General features: G+C 40.8%; 1 protein-coding gene across 2 annotated transcripts in view; it reads right to left on the reverse strand.

The window, feature by feature from the left end:
* The window catches only part of MCC (MCC regulator of Wnt signaling pathway), a 363,930-nt gene that overhangs the window by 258,010 nt on the left and 81,026 nt on the right, over window positions 1–24,894 (reverse strand). The window contains exon 1 of one of the 2 annotated variants that reach the window (XM_090038384.1): window positions 6,556–7,141. The exons of the other annotated variant lie outside the window; for it this stretch is intronic. Coding sequence (XP_089894510.1) covers window positions 6,556–6,612 — 57 coding nt within the window. The 5' untranslated portion in view covers window positions 6,613–7,141. Of the gene's footprint in view, window positions 1–6,555; window positions 7,142–24,894 lie in introns of those variants that run through there. 2 annotated transcript variants of the gene reach the window in all.

Here is a 24,894-nt window from a genome sequence, read left to right on the forward strand (position 1 = left end):
AGACTGGAAATACAAGACCCTTATAAGTTAACATGCCATTGAGCTAGCCTGACTATACCAATCTCTGTTAAGACACTGAGTGTGTGCAGGTATCACAAGAATTGCTCATCTCCCTCCCCCATTTTTTAAAGGATACTTTCATCTATGCAATTCATCATAAGTGTGCACAGTAAAGCATGAAAATAAATTAGATTTTGTCAAGTTATGAATAACCAGGATTAGATTTATAGCATAGGAAAGAAGTTTATCTAATCTAAAAGTTACATCCAGACTTCCTGGCTACCATCCATGAGCTGCACCATTTAAATTCTCTACTCAAATCCCTTCCTTAAATTAGGTATCTGTGACAATACAAGCAAGACCTGCAATAATTCTTTAGATGTTGCTGTTATGCTGCATGATTACTGCTTAAGCATCCTTTAGAACAATAATATTGAAAATGTTTCCTTCCAAAGGGTTAATATTTAATAAAACCCAACTATTCAGTAGAGAGCAGAGCAAGAAGACAAAAACAGAAACTGGGCATAGTTCACCGATGAGAGCAAACTACACCTCACTCACTAAGGTAACAGAGTAGAAACGGCAAGTACTAATATTTCTACCTACTTCCTCCTGTATGTAGGCAGCAGCTAAACCTTTAGCTGGGTTTCATCAAAGACCTCAGCAACAAAGCTTATCCAAAAGAATGCACCTGGATATCCTGACTGTACCGATCCCATACGCATCACTCATCTCTGAACTGCACCAAACAGCTCTATCCCTTCAGGGGACATAAGACTGGATGGGTACTCTTGTTCAGTCGGTTTAGTCCCGTCTGCTTACATCGGTGTATAGGGTAGCCAATACCAAGCTAATGTAACTAAAAGTGAAATGTAAATGGACAAATACAGGTTTCCCTTGCTTTATGCTGTACATGTGTTCCTGAAAAACAGTGCATGACTCCAATTAGCATAAAAGCAACCCACTTTACAATGAAACAAACAGGGATGTGTTCCAAGACCCTGACTGTACCAACTCCCAGACCCATTTCTACAACTTTTACATGACAATTTTGGTACTCACCAACAACAGACACAAGCACAGGGTGGTGGTGAATGTTACCATAATGGGAATGGCAACTACAGAAACATGTCTCAGACAACGAGCAAGGAGCACAGATCCACACAGGAGACCATACTTTGGTGCACATCACTCCCACAATGTACCACACAAAGCAGCTGACTGCAGGCTTCCACCATACTGATCACATAAGAGTGAAATTTACCTCACACATATCAAATGGTATAAAGAGGGTCATCGCATAAGAGTGAATTTGCACATCCAGAATCCACATAAAGTGAGGGAAACCTGTATGCTCTCTGTCCTTCACAAATGTGAGCAATAAATGGCACTCGGTGATCTTGAAGACTTCAATCCTGCATAATTAAGGGCATAAGTTTGCCAAGTGTGCAAGTGATGGAGACAAAAATTAAAACCAAGAACAGAGACATTCAGGAAGAGAGAACAAGCCAGGAAAGAAATAGCTGTGCAGTTGATGTAATAAATAAATAAATAAATACTCGATGCAATACTATGAAGTGCTAAGCGCTTTTAACAGATCAATGGGAACAGAAGACACACAAGACTTATGAAATGGGTCCACAGAAATGATGCTGTAGAGTTTGACAGGTATAAAATGCCCTTACCTCGTCTCTCACTTGCAGGTTTATAATATCCTCCCCTAACCATCCACAAGGTATTTTCTGTTCAACCTGAAATATATATGAAACCTGTTCCTAGTTCTCATGGCACTATTCCCATGTACAGTAAGGCTGTAATATACAAGCAGAATCACAACTCACAAACAGCAGAAAAGCTTGCAAAAATATTGAAGGATGGGGATTTCCAAAGCAGTATTATTCCCTATTGACCAAATATCAGGCCCTCTGTCTCTGGCATCTGCCCCACCCCATGATCCACTGCAAATTTCACTCATTACTGACTGGCATATAGGACTCCAAGAAGGTTTGCCTTATATATTGTGTTCTTCTGCATGATTTTTTTTAAAGTAGGAGTAAGCAGTGTAATGATGAGAAGTGAAATCAGTCTCTTCCCATAAAAACTCATTCCTGGATCACAAAAGTCCCTTGACTACTGAACAATTTATTTGAAATAAACTGTAAATGATAGTTTGGTAAATGTTCTTTTTTTAAAAAGGTAGGCAGGAAATCAACTGGTCTGTTTTAAGCAATCTCAGTGGTTAAAGGACAGACAAATGTAAGCAACAGCATTTATTTTCTGAACACCTAAGATCCAAGAAGAGATAACGAGAAGCAGAGGCACAAAATTATGCATCTGACTAGAAGGGTTATTTTCTAATTTACTGGCGAGGAAAGAATTTACCCATTTGGAGAAATTATACCCCTATCACAGCCTATAGTAAAAGTGAGAGGAAATGGTTATCGCTCAGATAAAACAAAACCTTCACACTTAAAATGACAGCTGCTTTGAAACAATGGAATATCAGGCTTTTGCTGCCTGAAACCTAATTCTACTCAGTTTGATGGGAGTTTTTCATGCACATCCAAGAAGAACTTGGTCCTTAAATACTTATTTGGTAAAACAGCAATCCTACAAGCAATTATGCACATGTTTAACTTTACTCCCGTCATGTAAGCACTCAAAATCGTATAAGGAACGGTAAAATGACTGAAGGATTGGGCACTTTGTAATCCGAATTTCGGTCTTCTAAGTCCAGTATTTTGTATGCAAACAGTTCACTGTATACCAGTCAGCTGGTTAGTAATACCACCAAAAAGTGTGGAAGTTCTTTCCTAGAACTTCTTTACTTTTAATGTTATCAATTAATTTTGTAACTGGATAAATCATTACCTGTGAAACCTCTTCAGTGACATTCAGTGCTGGCTTTGAAAGATATACTGCATTGTGTAGCTACAGTAAAAAATGTACAGTATCACAAGACTAGATAAATGAAGGACCGTGAAGCAATTACTTAATTCATGGTGCTACACATTGTCCATAAACCAAAACAAGCTTCCTGATTAATTCTCATAAAATAAAACTCTTCAAAGTAATGCTGTATCACAACAGTAGCAGCAGCAAGCCTGTTTCACAATGCTGGAAGAAAACCATGCTGGACTTCATCACTTATTTCCAAAGTTAACAAAATCTGACCTACATTCTGATGGATTGCAAAAATAGTCATCAGCAGGTTTCAGATTTTTTAAACAAGCCTCTCCCAGTGTGTCATACTTTCAAAAAATGCTGCGTGCCTGAATATCATGCAAGGAGAATGCTGCCTTTTCGCATCAGTTAGTAATTTAGTTTATCTGGTCAAATGTCATATTGACTTTTAATTTGTCTTCTAGAAAAGGGTTCAGGACAGTGATACTTAACCAGGGTGCATGGAACTCTGGGTGCCTCAAGATCCTTTCAAGGGTGACACAGGGTGCCACACAATGTTAGCACTTAAGTTTACAAGCTTGACTCAAGACAAACCCAGAGACTTCAAATAGACATCCACAGCTGTGGTCTTTCAGAGTTCTTTGCAACAGAAAAAACTGCTAGAGCAGTTTCTGTAAACCAAAAAAAAAAACCAGAGTGAAAAATAAGAGCCGGCATTTTTCAAGGGGTGCCTCAAGTCTATCCATGGGTGCTTTGAGGCTCAGAAGGTGAAGAAACTCTGATTTAGGGGAAGCATGGAGGGGGGCACAGGTCACATGGAGGAGCTGCTGATCCATGCACCAATATCAACAACATGAACTCTGGAGCTGGGGAAGCACTGAAATCAAACTGCTCTAGTGGGTCATGACTTGCTTTATGTGATGCTTTTCCTTGCTTTCACTGTGAACCAAAACCAACAAAGAAACAAAGGAAAACAGGTTATTAAGATCTTTTTTTCCTCATACAATAAAATGAGAGATTAAATTCATAGTACATCAGCAAATCAAAAGCAAACCCCACTCCTGCACTTTTTAATCTCTAATTGGATGGGTGGGGCAGGAAGAAGATGGACAGATTGTTTTTTCTAAAAAAAAAAGATATAAAACTCAGGAAAAAATATCTGTTGGAAATTTGATGTATTGCAATTATTTTTTCTGCCTACCTGGATAAATATGCACACTATAAATGTGTATATTAAAATGCATGCACATTTCCATATATGCTATGTATATTCAAGGCTTTATACATTTTCCATTCATTCTCTTAATGATAACTCTATGGCTAGAATTTGTGCATTAACAAAGATACTGATGCCCCCTAATCCCCCTGTTGAATAATTATGTTTGCTGTATGTATTAGCCACTTGCCATACCTGCTAGTCAACTCGATGCAATAGGTGGCATGATACATAAATGGGATGTAAGAGGTGGGTGTGAGAGAAACTCAATGGATTTATTGGAAAATGAACTAGTTCCACTTGTTTCCTTTATATCAGGGGTGTCAAAGATACAGACCACTTAGCCCCATCATCCAGCCCCCTGTCCCCAGACATGTCCCTACCTGCAGAGGTGTGCGTTTGCAGTAGCAAAAATAGCAGCAGGACAAATTTGTGCTGCTGCTATTTTTGCCACTGAGCACACTGCACATGTTCACTTGGTGCAGAGCAAAATACCTCATTTTGGACAAATTGCCCTTTCCCTGCTTAACGTGCTGGGCACGCAGTTTGTGGTGCCAAAAACTGCACGTGCCTGCACATCTGGAGCCAGCCCCTAGGTTCAAAGTTCATCCATAACACTGCTGGACCAGCCTCACATGCATGACCCAGGACCTGTACTGCACACAGCACCCATGCAGGGCTGGTCCAGGATACGTGCCCCCATGCAGAGTCTGCTCCAGATGGTCCAGGACTTGTGTTGCACTTGGCAGTTGCCCTAGACCAGTGTCCGAAGTTAACAAGTCAGAAGAAATATCACTGAATTAGAGCAGAAGAAATAACATAGCTTGAAGTCTTGTCTTGGGACTAAATGAAGTAGACTCAAAAATCAGAAACAGTATTGAAATGCAGTCAATCAGAAGCAAGTATTGCTGTGACATGTCATTTGCTCTTGAAGGCTATCCTCTAGCATTCTCCTCTCACAATGCTCCACTGGCTATTGCACAACTTGGAAACTTTCACTTTTGAAATGGGTACAAAAGCAAAACCTACTCCCAAGTTAGGAGAGAGAATGGAAGGCAGCAACCAATAAGCGTGCATATATGTGCATACAACTGCATAAATGTGATGGGGAGGACAGTTTTGTCTAAGGGCACGTTTCACAAAAACATTCAAGGAACTTAGAGGTTATGCTGAGTTGATGAGACTAAAATTTTAAGGTCTCCTTGAAAGATCCATAGTGAACTAACTATACAGGACTTATTACACAGACAAATAGGCACATAAAACTTCTATTCTAGAAGAAAATGTAAATCCTAATCCTGTGCTGATGCCATATCAAACTGTATGATGCCCATTCTCCCCCACACATTTCCACTGACCTCACTCATGCTGGTCTGCTCAGGATAGCTGTTAGTCTCTATTTTACTTGTCAGCTGCCCATCTCAGTATGTTGTTTCTAGTTGTATGACACTGATACCCTGTTCTGTAAGCTATTAACTCCTTAGACTCCCCTTTTCTGGGAAATATTTTGAGAAATGTTTTGTGTAAAGATGGCTTAAAAATGAATTATAGTATAAAATAAAAGTAAGGGGAAAAGGATTTTTTTTTAAACTGGGAAACATTTTGTAGAATGTATTTTGTAGAATATTAAAACCACTTGTAATCTCTGTAAGCAGTTCTGGGTTGTACACTGTAGCCAAAATTTAGCAATTTTCAAAACTATCAACTCCATTAGGTTGATGTGCCCAAGGCAATTCAGTAACCACCAGATGATGAAGTTTAGTAATGCTTTTAAACCTTTGCATAATATTTGATATGGCTTTACTTCCAAACTGTTTAAAAGCATACTATTATAAAAGCATAAAGATTGCAGACATGTCTGCAACACAAAGTAATACATAATATAGTAGTTTACGACAGGCTGCAAGGAGAAAAACAAGAAGTTCTCCATAGCTTCATATCCTCTCCCTTCCCCCAACCAAATATTTATCTCATCTGAAGGAACAGCATACCTTGGCTGAAAAGAATCAAATATACCATGCGATTCTACTGAAGTTGCTGGCTTAATAATGCTGTTTGTTTTCAGCTCTTCACTCCAAATTAGTTACCATCTGCTTCATCTCAATTGGGATCTTTGTGTATTCTACCTCCTACAAAAAGGAATGCTATGTATAAATGCAGCACTTGGGAGGTGAGGGAATCCTTGCTGCAGGAGAAGAGAAAAAAAATGTCTCTGCTTGGTTATAACCATTTGCCTTTTACCATTTACTCAGACTGCAGAAAAGCAAGCGAGTTCAGGTCATTTCCTGACTAACACTGCAAGTTAGAACAAAAATACACATTCTATTAATCTTTAATAGAACTGCCTGCAGACTAAAAGCCCAAGCAGGAATGATACAGTATTTAAAATAAATAAATAATAACAAAAAAAATCCAAGGACACTGGATCTGCTTACCTCACTCAGCTCTGCAGAGGAGTCATTTCCATATTTCATAGCAACTCCAGAATTCATGATTACAGTTTTCAAGGTTTGGCTCTTTCTACAGATTTTAATGTTTCCAACCTTTGCTCAATGGATTCAACACTTCATTCTCCTCCAAGATTTTTCTGTCTTGCACATTTTGCTCTAGACAGTCATTTTCAGTCAACAATTATACAGCCTAAATTAATGATGCAAGGGCTCCTAAAACAGCCTAATTGGTTTTCATTTCACAAACAATCCATTCCTGCAAGAGACTCATTAACACTGCAGAGAGCACGATCGCAGAGAATGCAGACAGACCGTAAAGATCTCTTCAATACTAAAATTGCCCAAGTCCACGTGAAATCTATGATTCAGCTCTGCCTTTAGTTTTATTTTGCCCTTTTTCCCAGCTAGCTTTGAGGGCATCTCCCATAGGAGTTAAATGTACTGGGAACTATTTCATGAGCTTCACACAAATTCACTGCAAGAACACAGAGTGCTGCTAAGTCTTCAGTGAAGGGGAAGAGAAGCAGAGACAAGCCGATGCTGCACTTCACGCTAAAGTTTCCTCTTCCACTGAGCCTGGAGTTGTAAGTGGTTTATGATCAAACACAGCTGTCTTGCTGCTGGCTAAAGGGAGCATGGAAGGGGCGGTTCTAAAGGAGAGAGTGGGTGGGAGGGAGGGAGAGAGAGAGCTACAGAGAGTTCATTTTGGAATTGCAGGCATCTTTCCAGCCTTCTGTATACATGCTATATGCAAAACTATAAAGCAAAGTAAGCAACAGGAAAAGCCACCTAGATAACCATGAAGTGAATTCACATTCCCTACTCTCACAAGCAATTAAATTTGCTTCTTTGTATTGTTTTAGAAAGTCTTAAACAAATCTGATAGCTCTATTACAAAGACATAGATCTGACAGGACAACAATTTTACAAAAGATTAGGGCAAATACCAGTATTACCAAATAAAACAAACAGTAAAAACACCTGAATTCAGCATCTAACTAGTAGTAAAGAAGAATCCTTAGGACCATGGATTCTTACAAAGAACGTGCTGATAGGCCAGACAACAATCTTAATATATGCCTTGTCTTCCCGGCCTCCTCCCCTTCCCAAAGTCTATGGCTGACCTAAGCCCTCTGTTCACCCCAAATTTACTCTGCTTTGCTTGGCTGGAAAGAACTGCTGAAAATCAGTAGTGTCCTAGCACCAGTGGTTGACGCCTGTCTGATCACCTGGAGTAATTAATCCACAATACTTTTAAAGTATCAACTCCTATAAGAAGTGTTTCTTAGTGAAGAGTAAAAATAAATCCATAAGCCTGTGACACAATCCTTGCATATCTGGCAAATGCATTTATAAAGGGAACAATGCTGCCAAGAGCAGCAATGGGAAAATCAGCCTCTGCTCAAGCTTTTTAATCATAGGATCAATTATAATAATTGGATACAAAGATAATTCCTGTTAATGACACTGAAAAGCTTATAAAGATGAAAGACAAAAGGTATTGAAAACTCTAATACCTAAACTTTTTGGTATGGGCACTGCCTAGGGTAGATTAGGATCTGGGGATTCCCCCCCAAGACCTGGCAGACATAGCTACTTTAAGTACAGTTTTAGTATACTGACTTACTCTGGCTCTATCTTCCATGCCATATAATTTTCCTAATTTTGTATTCTAGTACATAATGTCTTTTCTTGCCCCTATCTAAATGAGACCTACTCTGTCTTCCACCTAAATTTTCTGTACTCTTTCCTGTCATTTGAAATTTATTTTCTCTGTGTCATCTCAACCGCCCAGTCAATGGCCTCAGCATTCTCCTGTGTTCCTCCCAATGTAGCCAAGCATCTGTTCATTTGCACTTTCCCTCAGCTGTTGATAATAGGCGGCACTGCTCTCTGCTGGCAGAATGTTATTGCAGCACAGCAAGGAACAAGAGGGGAAAACAAACAGAAAGAGTGAGCTTTCCCGCTGGCAGCAGCCCAGCAGCTCTGCATAGAAAGGTGACCTCTGTAAAGCCTGGCCTTTCTGGAAGACTGAAAGACACAGAAGTATTGAGAAATATATGCTCTTATCTTATTGTCCACATCAGTTATGATTATGAATATTACTTACCTGCAGACTATAAGACTAGATGGATTTTCTTCTGGGAAAACAATGAGGCCTGACAGTGAATTACCATAAACTATTTTTGGTACACTGCAAACCTTGACTTATTTAGATTTCAAAGTTCACCTTCTATTTAACTTAAATTAAACCTGAGTGGAAGTTTAGAAATAACTGTACCGTGAAAAAGTAAAATTCACAGCGAAGACCTAGACTTTATCCTCACCCCTCATCCTTTAACACTATTATAATTAAAGCTGAAACATATTATTCTTTGCAGGATTACCACTCCCCACCCACAAAACATACCCCAACTGGTTGAGATAGGAAGATATGGCTCAAACCATCTTTGTATTACTTTCTTAGCTGGTCTTTCTGCACTAGTGGTTGTCTAGGCATTGGTTGAGAGATTGACACATGACCCTATAATCCAGAAAAGCAGCTTTGGTACAGTAGTATATGCATATGACACACAACTTTCAAAACATTTTTCAAAGATTCCACACTTTGTGCACCCAAATACTGCTAATACTCTTATTCTCTTGCTTTCAAGTGTTGCCAGTTATAAAGCTGAAAAAGATTAGGAATTATACTTGGGGGAAAAAAACCAAATAAATCAACACTGGAATTCAAATACTTTCAGACATGCTCAGGGACAACAGAAAATTCAGCCAAAAAAAAAATCCAACTAAAAACGAATGCGGGGCTAAACCAAACACTTAAACTATATTTACATTTGTCCCAGATGACTCTTGGTAGTAATGGTGGAACGCTGCACTTAGATGATATAAAATTACGTGACCTCTGAACTATAAAAAGGAAGCATGAGCAGGGAGTAAATGGAGCTACACTGTTATCAATGGTGGCAGATAACAGAACAAGAAGCAGTGGTCTCAAGTTGCAGCAAGGGAAGCCTAAGTTAGATGTTAGGAAAAACTCTCTCACTAGGAGTAAAGCACTGGAACAGGCTGTGGAATCTCTGTCCTTGGGTGATTTTTAAGACCTGGGTAGACAAAGCCTTGGCTGGGATGATATAGGAGGAGGTTGGCCGTTCTGAGCCAGGGGTTGGACTAGATGACCTCCCGAGGTCCTTTCCAACCCTAAGTTTCTATGATTCTATGATTTTGCTTCATTTTTCATGTAAAAAGGTACTTAGCAATTCTCAAGGGTTTTTCACTGTGTTCTAAGGACAGAACTAGGGGCCCCAAACTAGAAAAGATGCATGTACCTGCTTCGCTTTGTGCAGTCAGTAGCCCCACTAACTACTCATGTTGTAAAGTTATACAGGTGGTTATATCTTTGCAGGATCAGAGCCTCAAGTTGCAGTAAGATTAAATAAAAAGCTATATTTTGATCTTTAATATGGAAAATTGTTCTAGCATGGAAATTACTATATTAATTCTAATGGCAAAGAAGTATGTTTTGGCAAAATTTAAAAAAGCTGTGTCAAAATTATCGTGAGTTATAAACATCAAAAACCATTCTGAAATTAAGCACATGAACACACCACAGCTAGTCACTATCTCTTTCCAACTTTCCACGTAGAATCACAGAATCATAGAAGTCAGGTCAAAAGGGACCTTGTAGATCTTCAAGTCCAACCCCCTGCCTGAGCAGGAGAAAAACTGGGCTCAAATGATCCCAGCAGGTAGGCATCAAGCCTCCTCTTGAAGATCCCCAGGGTAGGAGCCAGCACCACTTCCCTGGGAAGTTGGTTCTAGATCCTAGCCGCCCTGACTGTGAAGTAGTTCTTGCGGATGTCTAATCTAAACCTACTCTCCAACAACTTAAGACCATTATTCCTTGTTATGCCAGGGGGCGCTAGGGGAAACAAGGTCTCTCCCAAATCCTTCTGGTCCCCACTTAGTGAGTTTATAGACGGTCACCAGGTCCCCCCCTCAGCCTTCTCTTGTGAAGGCTGAACAGGTTCAGGTCCCGCAGTCTCTCATTGTAGGGTCTGCCCTGTTGTCCCCAGATCATGTGGGTGCCCCTCCTCTGGACCCTCTCAATGTTGTCCACATCCCTCCTGAAGGGGGGCGCACAGAACTGGACACAGTACTCCAGCTGTGGCCTGACTAGTGTCGCGTAGAGGGGGAGGATCACCTCCTTGGCCCTTCTTGAGATGCACCTGTGGATGCGCGACAAGGTCCAGTTAGCCCTGCCAACTGTGACCTCGCATTGTCGGCCCATGTTCATCTTGGAGTCGCATAAGTAAACAGCCTTGAAAACTTTTTTATATAAGTACATTTTAAGATATAAAGGCTAGTAAAGCAAATATATTAATGCTTTTTTTTTTTTTTTTTTTTTTGGCGTGGACAGTTCAGTGCAAGGTAGATTAGAGCCTTATGTCAAAAGGTACTTACAGCCCTGTAACAGGACCCTTAATCCTGTTCTCACTTATTATTAGCAACAGGACTTTTTTGTTTTCAATTTGTCATTGACTCTTAACAGAGACAGGATTCAGTAACAAGTGTTCATGTAAGCAGGCTGCCCTCTTCTGGCTGATTACAGCTTAAAAAACATGCAGCATCCTTCCATAGATAAACTGACAACAAAGCTCTCCTTTTAGTGTTAAGTATTAGAAAGCAGTGGTCACCAACCAGTGGATCTTGATCCACCAATAGATCTTGGAGCCTCCTGGAGTCAATCCAAGGCTAGGGTGGGGGGCTGAGTGTCCATGTGTATGCACACACACATCCCAACCCAGCAGGTCAGTCCGTGGGAGAGGGAAGGGGTGGAGACTAGATCGAGTCCCCTGTAGTGAAGGACAGTGCAGCAAAGCAAGAGCACAGGTAAGTTGAGTGGGGCCCTGCCTGGGTGTGACTTGCCTGCTGGGGAGGTGTGCCCCCAAATAATTTTTTCCCCTCTGCCTTGATCTGCACCCCCCGCTTCCTTCCCCACAGACTTACCTGCCAGGAGGGTGGGGGTGGGGGTGGCAGCGGCACACAGTATATCTTGAGTTGCTTTTAACTGCCAAAGGTGATCTCCTACTTGAAAAGGTTGAAGACCACTGTATTAGAGCATTTGCTTCTGAAAATGTTAGACCGGGGTGGGCAAAATGCGGCCCACAGGCCAGATGCAGCCTGCCAGCCTATTCTATCTGGCCCATGGGGCCCCTAAAAAAAATTTAGAAAATTAATATTTGGCTACCCCTGGCTGCCTGTCATGCAGCCCTCGATGGCTTGCCAAAACTCAGTAAGCGGCCCTCCGCATGAAATAATTGCCTGCCCCTGTGTTAGACCAAAGTTTCTGGTCCTACAATAAAGTGCAGACACCAACTTTATTATGTAGAGATAATACCTTCCCCAGAGTAATCGTTAACTTTGATCTCCCTTGTAAATTCATGATTATGGTATCACAGTTTTTTCAAGTATCTTATTATTGACATCCAGACCATGTTTCAAAGTTTTTGAATAATTAAAAGATTTGAAAATGGCTCTGCTTTGAAATTTTTATGAATGGTCTACCATTTCTTCAGTGCAATAAAACCACATCAAATCCCAGAAATATAAAACCTATGCAGCTTTAATTGACCACCCCCAGGCAGCCTCACTGCTTTTAATCCCTATGCAGTGCTCAAGTATGGTACCGTGGTGATAAGAACATTATAAATGCCAAAATACATTTTTACATTGATTTGTGCTGCAGGCAACCTTCAAGGGCAAAAACCAGTAAATTCTTTAAGAAACTGTCAAGCTTTTTTACTGCTATGCAGAGGAAGGACAGTCTTGTGGGTCAAAGAATTCCACAGGGGCCTATGGGCTTCTATTTCTGGTTCTAACATCATGCTTGTGTGCCACCAGAGACTATTTGCTTACAGTCTCTCTGACTTGGCCCCTCAGCCATAAAATAGGGATGATAACATTTCCTTTCTCTCAACTTTTGTCTAATATTTAGATTATATACGACAGGACCAAAAAACCTGTTTTAATGTATATTTATATGCTGCCAAACCTATTAGGGTCTTGATCTCAATTGAGGCCTGCCATAATGTAAACAAAGGGCACTAGCAACTAACAGGACATGTCTAGCAGTCATGGAAGCTGATGGAGAAAGAAGTATGCCAATAAAGCCAAATGCTATAAAAATCAAACATAGTAAGCTGAGCTACTGGATGTTCACAATGCATTGTCAACATTGAGTGTCTTCTACAACCAACACGCAGTTTCACTGACAAGTTCTTCCCATAATTTTAGAGCTGCTCAGGGAGTATGAAACTTACCTAGTCGTCATCATTAATTCAGCTATTTCTGCTCACTTAATTTATTCATCTGACCACACTATTCCTATTTATTTATTTTTTTAAAGATCTTCAGAGGGTATTATTTTTAGCCTATAAAAAAGAAATCATATTTATTAAATGCAGAGGGATATTTGTTGGAGAAATCTGTGCAATGTGAAGTTTTGTTTCTACCTAGGAGAAAGTGTACAATCTTTGAATTCTCCTTTGCCTGACAAAGCGTGTTTGGGCTTGAAAACTTGCAAATAAAAAAAAATATTTGTTGCAACTATCTAGTTGGTCTATTAAAAGATATCGCCTCTACCCCAAGAGTGTTGTCTGCCTTCAATGTATCCAGATCTCCCTTCGAATTTTGACACATTTCCTGCAGATGTTGCCTTTGTGTCATCTCTGAAGAACTAGTATAGTAGATCAACTGAAGCAGTGTAATTCTTCTTGAACAAGATCCAACTTCCCCAACTTGTGTTACCTTCTAATTTTGAAATTTTTGTAAACTATAAAAAATTTTACTGCTGTGGGAATTTTACAAGGGTTCCCACTCACAAAATCCCTCAGGTATTGGAGTCATCCACAGGCACAACAGTCACTGCATGTGAAGATGTTTCCTACTGTTCTTGTTTTGTCAGATGTTAAGTAAAAACTGCAGCAAAAACAGCTATTTGTTAAATGTAAGTATACATATGCACATAACCCCTCCCCTCCACACCATACATAGTAAACAAGTCAAAAAAGAATTCAGGCAAGTGATTCCACCTTGCACATAATATGAATGATCAGTTGATCAAAACTCCAGCATGCATGAAATTAGAGTTTTTCAGTTTGCCCTGCCTAGTTATCTTTATAATTGAAATGTTTCAATGTGAAATCCACTAAACACAGCTATTTCTCATATTAATACTCCTTTTTAAGGCAGCACCTTGCAGTCACAAATAGTTTATCCATTCAACATAACACAAACATTATTAAGAACCACCCCCAAACACCACAAAACCATATTGGTGTACGATGCAGTTTTCACATTGGCACAAAATATGCAGCTATCCTAGAATCAGTAGGCTGCAGTTGCAGAAGAAAGTCCTAGCTTGCAGAAAGTTAACATGGAAGAGAAACTTGGAATGGGAAACTCAATACCTGAATAAAATTTCCAGAGCAATCTTTATTCAGCAGCCCTAATGCACTGATTTAAAAGGGACTCAAGGACACTGGAAAGGACAGCAGTCTCACTTTGATGCAAACCTCAATGCTACCAAAGGTTACTGATTTGTATCAAGAGAAGAAGTCCTCAAATCTGAAGAACACAAGTTCTGTCCCTTCCATCACACAATCTTGATTAGTCTAAAATGGATACTGTCTAGAATAATGGGATTTCCAAACAGCACTTCAATCACAGTTCCCCTCACCCTTTCACCCCCTTGAAATACTAAATTCACTTAAAATGTCATGTCCTTGACCATAGCAATCTTCTTTTCATGCTCCAATATTTATTTCACCACTCCATTCACCAATCTGTCAAAATCAACAGGCCCTTGCTTTCTGTCATTTCATCCACAGATATCGGATTCTACCTGACCCCAGAATGCCTTAAAAAAGGCAGAATGACAGACAAAGCACTAGGGCACTGATGTAGGTCTGTAACACGGTTAGGGACCTTTCTGAGAAGACAGTAATTTCTTAACTCCCTTTCTCTCAAAACCACCTCATCTCCATTTTAGCAAACTTGCCTCTAAACTGCCTAGTGAACCCGGCCCTTCACATCTATTACTTTTCTTTTGCTCTTCCCTTCTCTCTCTTCAGTTTACTTACTTTACTCTCTCCTTGTTTCCCAGCACAAAATCTCCCTGTATTAAACTTCCAGTCTCATCTTGTTTAACATTCTTGCACACTAATGGCTTGTACAAACATTTAGGGCATTTTTACATGTGCTTCTGATGTGGCACTGGGAGCTTTTAATTAGCAAGCTACACTAACTAAAATCACCCGCATGTCACGTTGCATCAGTGGTCCAGCATGTTGCTGGGCTGAGAAAATGGTGGCAGCGTGCTTTGAACAAAAGCATATCATACATGTTTTAGTTCAAAGCACATCACTGCCATTTTCCCAGCATGGAGACGCACTGTGCTGCTGGGACACATGCTCCAGCAGACTCAATTAATGAAGTTGGGGCAGGTTCCCCCCCCCGCATGTGTGCAAGTGCCTTTAGTTTCTCCTAGGAGAATGGCTGTTCTCCAAGGAGAAAACACAAGTGTACAGATGTTCAGGCTTTTTCTCCCAGAGTAAAAATGTCCAGTCCAGGAAACAAAAAACCTGGGAACAACCAGGGTTAAAGCACTCCCAAAAAAGTTTCTCCTGGATAAACAAATGTCTGCATGCTGTTGGCATTCTAACAAATATTTCCTCTCCTTCTTTATTTCCTTGCAAAGAACTGTACCTTACATATCTCCAAGTGTGTCAATTATTTGCAAATTAAATTCCTCCAAAACTTCTATCCTATTTACATTCTCTTTTTTTCTCTGCAAGAAAGCTTTCTAACTTACTTGGAGATCAGGAAGATTTGCCTCTTCTCCCACCCTTGACAATCTCTCTTGCTTCTTCCAGTCACTAACACTGAGGTTTATCACCTGCTTTCTTCCTCATTCCCATCCCCTTGGGCTTCCTAACCTTTCTTGGCTCCACTCTTCTTCTCCTCCTTCTATACCTATCACTGACTTTTCACCTTTTCCATGAAATAAAACCATGTATGGATCTCTCTCATTCTTGAAGAAATACACTGCTCTTATTCCCTTCTTCCTTTCACTTTTAAACACATCAAGCAGGCAATTTACACTCAGAATCTGGATTCCTCTCCTCTAACTTCCATCCGGATATACTCTGTCATCTCCAGTATACTGAACTCCTTATATTTTGCACATACTTAAACATACCTTGCCTTAATCAGCAACAAGCTCAGCACGTTCATCTGAATAGAACAGAGTCCTCTTGCACCTCTTCCCTACTCAAAACCTTATGATCTTTATCTGGCATGTTATCGTAACTTGGCTTTACAAAAATGCCTTTTTCTAGGTCTCCTCCTACTTCTCTTGCCAATCCTCTATGACTCTTTGCAGATCTTCCTGCCTTTTTCCAGTTCTCCCAGGGACCACTCCTATCTTTATGCCAGAAACTCACAAATTTACTTCTCTCCATCCAAACGCCAGACCCCAGCCTCTCTTCCCAATACTGCATCTTCCAAATGCTTCACAAGAGAGCTGGTTGGAAATATTCTGACACAACAAAGTTTGGTTGAAGGCTGCCATTTCATTGAGCCTGGAACACTCATTTGAAACAGTTTACGTTTGATGAATTTTTACCAAATCTGAGATGGGGTTCCAAGGGAGCTCTATGTGGGTTCCTAGTAGGTCTTTCCCAGGGCGAGAGATACTGGAAGCCATATAGTCCCCAGCCCTGGGGGACACTTTTCTGACAGGTCTGCACCAAAACCAGAAACTCCAAGAGTCTCTTTCCCATCCTACCCTGCCTCAGCAGTTATGCCAGTCTACATGATGATCTCATAAAATCTTCTATGCCCTTCTACCATCCCTCTCTCCACATACAGAATGCTCTTCTTAAGTTTGATGGAAGTTTGATTGTACCTTAGCTTCTCCACCAAAAGAGCCACTTCTTCTCTCCAAATACCCCCTCCAAATTCAAGTTAACTCACAGCACCCCAGCATCTCAGGATGCTTTCCACCTCCCTTCAACCCCGCTACTCCCCACAGAGTGGGTGGGTTAGCTTTAGCCCAAGCTGTCTGCTCCAGCCAAGTATGGAGACATGTTCTAGTGCCCCCCAGCTTCTGGCCTGGGCTACTGCTGGCATGTGGCTGTATTTCTGAAATCAAAAGTGAATGTATGTCTGTTCACTTGTTTAACAGTTCAATCTACACAGCTTAGACCAGTGGTTCTGAACTTTTTTCAGTAGATGTACCCCTTGGTCTCAGAGTGAGACTTCACATACCCCCTTTCAATGGGAAATTAATTTTTTAGGCCCTCTGACCTGTGTTAGACAATGTATGAAATATATCTCACGTACCCCTTGATGAGGCTTCCTGTACCCCCTGGGGGTACGTGTACCCCTGGTTCAGGATCACTGGCTTAGATTAACCTGACTTTTTTCACTGTCTGTACTTCAGCCCATGGGCGCCAAAAAAAACTTGAGCAAATCTTTCTATTCAATTCCTCTCTTCCCCCTGCCCTTTCTCCCAAAAAACTCCATTTTTATAATGATGTGCGCTAGCCTCATTGAGTAAATGCATAATCTCACTGCTACTATCCTTCTCTTTCCTGTTCTTCTCTGCCATTGTGTTATGTACAGTATTAGTTTTTAGGTTCCTGATTTATCTGTCAAAAAGCACCTAGCACTTTTTGGGTGCTGCTAAAATAAGTTATATTTTCCTTTTCCCCCTTTCATACTGTGCAGGCATGTGCACATCACACATTCAGTGTTCATGTAAAAAATCAGCTTCAACCAATAATAGGCACTTAACACCTCTTTAAACATGCATGGAGCAGTAAAATTCAGTGTCTCACCTCTCCTGGCCCCCACGTCCCCTCCCCAATCACTGCCCTAAAATTGTAGCTTCAAGTTGGTAAAGTAATAGGAAATGCACAGCATAAGAAATTGGAGCTGGCCATTTAGCTTAAGGGCACAGACCTCACTCAGGCATATCAGTGGGGTTCTTATTACATTATGAACTCTACATAGAACAGAAATTGCCCTTCCTGAAATTCAAAGAGTTTATTTTGATTGCTTCCAACAATGATGAAAAGCAGAATTTACCAATACACTGCAATATGGCTATTATCATAATCTGTCTCCCTGCTGAGGAAGTGACACTGCTTTTGTACACCAAAATGAAGCAATCACACTGAATTTTTTCTTCACAAAATGGAGGTGGGGGAATAGAGAAAGAGACAAAGAGAAAGATGGCATATAAAGGACCACTCATCTCACCAGCAAAGGGGCATTTCTCTGGCACTGACACCCAAACCGTTCTTAAAAGCAGCTGGGTGGCCAACCAGTCATTCATTATCAACCCCACAGAACACAAATGAGTAAGAGTTAGCATCACAGTCTAGTAGAAGCATTGTATGCTGTCTGAAGTCCATTCTCTTGGGCTGGTAATAACAAAATACAATTTGCAGGCCCAGGATGGTAAGAGGTCCCTGGACAATTTAGTTGTGGTACTCATACGCTCCTAAAAATGCCATGACAGCTCCTCTTTGGTTTATACCATATGCTTTCCAAGGGGCTTGAAAGTGTAGCAAGGATTGTTGATCTACTGCTCCAGAATTACTGAATGCTATGGAAAAGCTTTCTAAGAGTCCAGTTTACACTGAAAACAATAAGCTTTTCATTTATTCCTAGAATTCCCATGCCCAGCATAGTGAAAGTAGAAAGGCTATTGTTTTAGCATACTATTCTAAATATACTATTGTTTTGTTGTGTTTTTTAAAAAAAACAATTGAGAGTTCATGTAGACTGCCCACTAGCAACAGCAGATGAGACTGGCCAAGCAGTCCGTGCTTTAAGAACGAAAGAAAGAGCTTGGTTTTCCAAACAAGGGCTATTGGTTGGAAGGGTTAAAAAATATGAAGTTGTGTTCATGGTTAGGACAGAAATTACTACTACTGTAGCTATTCTGTACTCTTTTTGGCCAACTGAAAACCAGGAGGTTAACATTGCTACAAAAGTATGATCCTGGGCCCCAATCTCATCTTAATCGCCTATGTAATGCACAGCATCAATACAGAATTATTTAGCTGTACAGGCAACCCCCACTTAGTGCTTTTAAATAGCTTTCTGAAAAACCAAGCGTTAAGCAAAATGAGTGTTAAGTGAAACCAAAAGTATTCAATGACCCAAAATGGCAACCACAATTATTTTTAATGACCTAAGATAGCGACTGTGAGTGTTATAACAAAACTTGCTGAGTGCTAAATGAAATCAGGTATCGATTTAACATCAGCATTACAGCGAAATAGCGCTAAGCAAAAATGTTAAGCGGAGGTTGCCTGTATGATGATGGTGCTGGCTCAGTCTAACAAGCAAACTGCCCTCGATTTTAGTCAAGTGGAAATATAAAAAGTTTGGAAAAAAACAGATCTGAAACTTTGGATCCAAGGACACACCTTCCTCCTAACTAAGAGAAAACGAGTGAGAAACGTGAACCAAGGTTTCTAAACAGCAGTCAGAGGGAAAGTCAAAGCCACTGTAATTAAATTAAATTAGAAGGCTCAAAGCTGTTCTGGACTCCTTGCCTCTTTCCACTTATACAAATACACACATTTATACACACTATCTTGTTTTTTAACATACAATTACTACACTACCATTTTACACTACACTACTACCATTTTAAAAGAATGGTCAAAACCCACTATCTTGTTGCATAGCACCTACATTACTTGCCTATAAAGGATATAATTTCACTGTCACGTAAAATATCCAATTAAAAGCCTCAGTTAAGAGTATCTATTAAAAGACCACTTGAACAAATGTGCCTGGTACTAAACCTTGTTACTTGGGGCTCTGATCATTTACAGAGGGAGAGAATGACAGGATGACCTTTCAAGCAACACACAAATACAGTATCAAAAATTTTAAAAAGAGGTTTTGATGTAGTAATATACCACAGAGAAGAAAAAAGATATCAATATGCTACAGAAGCAAGTTCTTAGAGTTTAATATTTTCTTCTTCTCCATCTATATTTCTGTCATGATCCAGTAAATTCAAGACAGAAAAAAATCTACATCCCACATAACACAGATGAGCCCCGGCAGATGTAATCTACAACCTCCGTTTTTAATTTATATGAGAAAAATGAATGACTGAGTACTGCTAGAGGGAAATAAAAGCCAGGGTCAAATAAACACAATGAATAATCCTATTACACCTGATATCCAGCTCCACACAAACAAACACCATTACATATGCTGGCCTGGAATCAAAGACTAAAAAACCAAACTGCTTCTCCCATCCCCAAACAAACATACAAACACTCGTCAGACAAAACCATCTTTGTGTCTGCTTTCAGCCGAACCAAGCTTGCTCAATCCATATTCCTATAATCAATTTTCATCTTAATAGAATCTTCACTTTCTAATTTAAACCTAACAGAATAGAAATGTTACTACACTGGAACCGCAAGCACAAAAAGAAGTAATTTCTTGGAGAGGTACTTTATAAAAAGCAGGCTCTGTTGTCCAGATTGTCAGATTTCTCTTTGTCACTAGCTTGCCCCTATTTAGGCAGGTTTCACTAGAAAGTATTAGATTAATATTCAAACGTAAAGCCTATAGTAGCATACAATGGAAATGGGAGAGTGTGAGGCAGACAAAAAGAGACAAGTGTGTGCTGGGGGGTGGGCAGCTCCCACTGATGCGTGTTTCCCCAGATCTGTGCACGGGGTGAGGGCAGGTTGCTCACTCGGAGATGGGGGTGGTGCTGGGCTCTTCCTGGCAGGGGGATTGGGTCAGGCAGGTGTACAGCAGTGAAGCTGGGCGAGGGGCTACAGGGGGGCTACAGCCATGCTGTAGCCCCCCACCCCCCCGCTCTCAACACTGCTGCCCACCCCCAATGCAGCCTCGGCCCAGCCCCCCGCCTTGGGAAGAGGCCTGTGCCACCCCTAGCCCCAAGCAAACAGCCTGCCTTTGCCCCATTCACAGATATGGGGGGGCACATACCCCCCATGCTTCCCTTGGCAGTGCATGCAGCACCAGAAGCCACCACCCCACACCTCCCAGACGAGCCGCTCGCAGCTCTGGCCTGTGCCCTGATCCCCCCCACCGGCTGTGCAGTGCCTGCCCCTGCCACAGCCCCAGCCCCAGCCCCAGCCCCATTCCCTCCTCACCATGAAAGCCTCAATCTGCTCCTCACCTTCCTTCTCTCATGCCTTTTACCCGCCACAGACTTACTAGCCTGATGTTGCTCTCCAAGCTGCCAGGCTGCATATCAGCAGTCAGGTTGGTATCGGCTGATATGGCACATTAATAAACTGGCTGTCAGTATCAGCCCAAAAAATATTTATTGATGCACCCTTAGTACAAATATTTAAAACCTGAGAGGAACTTGCATAGGAATGGAGAAAGGCCCATCTCTCTGTTCCTTAATAGCAAAATGAACCCTTAAGACTCCAGGACCAGCCCCAGCTAGAGGAAGCTGATGCAGGGGTCACAAAGCAACTTCAGGATGTAGAAAAAGAAACCTGACCTAGAAGCAGACTGCCTGAAAAAACAGGGCTCCTAAATCTCCATACTCAGCGAGACAAACTAGATGTGGATTTGTGCCCCCAGAGCGTGCCTAAAATCAAAGGCAGTGCCAGGTCACTTTACATACAAAACAAGTCAAGAGCACATTGTGTCATTCAAAGTCACTCTCCCTCTACAGTAAATTGGGTCTCAACATTCTTCAGCTATCTTCTCAAAAGCTGAAAAAACAGATTCTGAAATTTGTGCCATTCTCATCTAGCAGCACAAACAATTGCAGGACCACAAGCAACTGCATCTAGGAGCACAAACAGCAAAACTTCAAACTCGCTGCTAATCAACAGGTTCATGATTGCACTGCTGTCAGACTTCTGATTACTCTTTAATAACCTATAAAACCAGTTAAAATACATTAAGCCTGCAAACACAACGTTATCTTTGCAGTCATTATTTAGCCTCCTTCTGCATGGTATAATACCTTATTTCCCTGGTTGCATACTATTTCATAGGACTTGCCCCATATTCAGTGAACAGGACAGAATTTTCTCAGGAGAATAAACGTACGTTTTGTCTGCTGGGTACCTGCCTCATTTATTGCAGAAGCAGGCAGGTATGCTGTGAATGAAGCAAAGGACTGCAGGAAGAGAAAATATGGGCCTCATAGATAAGGCAGATAAATCTTGTTCTGGAGTTATATTGAACAAGTCTCTGAAATCAAAGTTTGTATAAAGGGCCACTAACAGCATGCTCCTGATCTTCTGAGTGATCCTGTGGAAACAGTTCAGGGCTCATTTTTGCCCAGTACTTACATGGGAAGTGTGGACACTTCTCATCTCTGGCAAAAAGACAATTTGTTCTAGAGGAATAAGCACAGAGTTATAGTACAGGTTTCCCTTGCTTTATGCTGTACAAGCGTTCCTGGAAAAAGGCACATAACTCGAATTCGCATAAAGGGAACCCACTTTACAATGTAACAAATAGGGAGACGTTCCAAAACCTCAACTGTACTGACCCCCAGACCCATTTCTACCACTTTTACAAGACAATTTTGGTACTCACCAACAGCAGGCAGTTCACACAAGCACAGGGCACTATCATAATGGGGATGGCAACTACAGAAACACGTGTTGCAGACAATGAGTGAGGAGCACAGATCTACACAGGAGACTATATTTTGGTGCGCATCATTCCCACAATGCACCGCACAACGCATCTGACTGCAGGCTTCCACCACAGCAATCACATAAGACTGAATTTACCTCGCATATAACAAATTTTTGATATAAAAAGGGCCATCACATAACACCGAATTCGCACATATGGAACCCACATAAAAGTGAGGGAAACCTGTATAAGGAGCTGGTTTTTGGCTTTGCCACTGATTCACTGTATGGCCACAGGTAGGTTTTCTATCTTAATTTTCCATTTGCAAAGTGGCTGGTACAATGATTTGTTAACTTACTGAGAAGAGCGATTGATTGGCTATGAAGCCCTCCAACTTCTTTCAGTTACTATTTGTATTATCATAGCATCCAAGCATCACAGTCATAGGCCAGTACCACTAGACACTGCAGAAAGATAGTCTCTGCCCCTGAAGAGTTCACAATATAAGTATAAGAGGCAACAGATACAGACAGACAGGGGTGTATGAGGAGACAATAGTGGCCCCAGGAGAGGTATTACGCTGATAATAAAGACCAGGAGCAAATGAATAATTCTGTAATCGTTGTAGCTTCTGAATAAAGTGCAATAAGTAAACCAAGGCTCACTAACTGAATGCATAAAATAAATATTAAATAGATGCCTCATTTGCACAGTGCTATCCAAACTGTACACAAAATGAGGCACTGCTTCTTTGCAGACTGTGTGTGTGGCCATGTAATTAAAGACTTTATCTCACTGCTTTATGTACAAGTCACTGCTCTCATGCAACCCTAGTTTGAACAGTGTTTCCTGATTTCTGAGGGCTTGACCCTGCAAACTAATACCATTATTCTAATGTAATACATATGTGGTGGTAGCTCTTTTTTTTTTTAATAAAGCTTGTAAAAATAATAAAGTGTGTGTAATTTTAACTACCTACCCCCCCACCTTTATGTACCTTTGGTAGGATCTGAACTCTGAATCTTCAGCAAGACAACAGAGCTCAAGCTATCAAATTAACTGCATCAGCTGACAACAGAGGGAAAGCTGTTTGCCCAGAAGGCTGAACAGACCCCTGAAATGGTGCTAGGTTCAAAAGGTGACTGAAAAAACCCCAGTGAGGCAGCTAGGAATCGTGTTTCCCTGAGAAAGAGGTATCAGGTGGGACGATTTAGGAAAAACCTAGCCTGTTTCTCATGTGCACCTGAAGAAACTGCTTTATCAAGGGATTCTTGGTGCAGTGTTTCTTTATTTCGGAACTGGCATGGACCACATCCTTGGATGTTTGCATCTACTTCATTTTAGAATGCAGGCACACATCAATGACGACAAAGGAAATGAGGGATTTTTGGGGGTTTTTTTGTTTTGTTTTTTTAAGTCTCTCTCAACTGTACTCAATAGAGCATCACTGGAAGGGGAAAAAAGAACAGGACATTTTGCTTCTCAAATGTCAATGCTAGCTGCACTAAATTGAGGTGATGGGGCTTCTCAAAGAAGTCACAAGAATCTTTCCTAATGCATAGTGTTGGGAAATCTAAAATACCGTGGTTGTTACCAACCACAGATATTTACAGTTAGTTCTCTAGGAACACTCCCTTTAATAGGAACTTGGTGCCTACAAGATACTCCCATATTTATAAACAGCACATTTTGCTTTACCTGAAATAAACATAAGTAGATGGGGCTTTAGGCAAACACATACACATGCATAAAATATGGGAACAAGTTTCCAAAGAGACTCAGAGCTGAACACTTAATTCCATGTTAATGCTGTCTTTATGCTTGAACAGAACCCAAAAACATGCACAGAAAAAGTTAGTAACCATGTTTGAAAATTGGGCCTACCATGTGGCCACATTTACTGTTGATAGCTCTTAAGTGTACACATTGAAATCTTCATTATTGAAGGAATTCGACAAAGTGACCAGTAAAAATTCAATGCAAATAATTTTTCCTTTCTTTACCAAAAAGGTGTAACTTTCTGTATTTTTTTAGGAAATAATATTCAAAGCTAGTTTGCAAAGACTAGTTAAGCTGATCAAGTAACATATATATTCCTTAAAAAAATATATCACAAGCATCATTACTTCATAGTTCGATATAAGCTAGACAGGCAGAAGCAGTTGTTAGATGATGCAATGATGCAGTAACTGCATGAAGTACTCTTTGTGAGGCCTGATTTCAAGGATGGATAACATATCTTCTCCATCACTTGCTCAGACTGGCGAGACGAGCAACACAGTGAAAAACTCTGTTAGTTATATAAGCATGCCCCATGCCTCTCCTTCAGGGAAACTGTACTAGAGCTAGGGACAGACATGACACATAATCTAGCCATGCCCTCCTCAGCTCAGCTCCCTGCAGAAGGGAAGGGAGAGCTTGTCTAGCGCCTCCTGGCATCTAGCCTGAGCTACTGCAGGCATATATATGCCTGAATTTCCAGAGAGAATGTCTGTCCAGTTTCAAACCAGTTCAGCCTAGCTAGGTTAGACTAACCTGCAAATATTGAATCAATTTAAGCTCAGGCTTTTTGAATGTCTGTCCCTAGCCTCGGTGTCTTACAACCAAACAGGAGAATGGAAAGTAGGCAGAGTAACT

This window comes from Crocodylus siamensis, chromosome 3 (genome assembly GCF_052110815.1).
Source record: "Crocodylus siamensis isolate JL-2025a chromosome 3, ASM5211081v1, whole genome shotgun sequence".
Lineage (NCBI taxonomy): Eukaryota > Metazoa > Chordata > Crocodylia > Crocodylidae > Crocodylus > Crocodylus siamensis.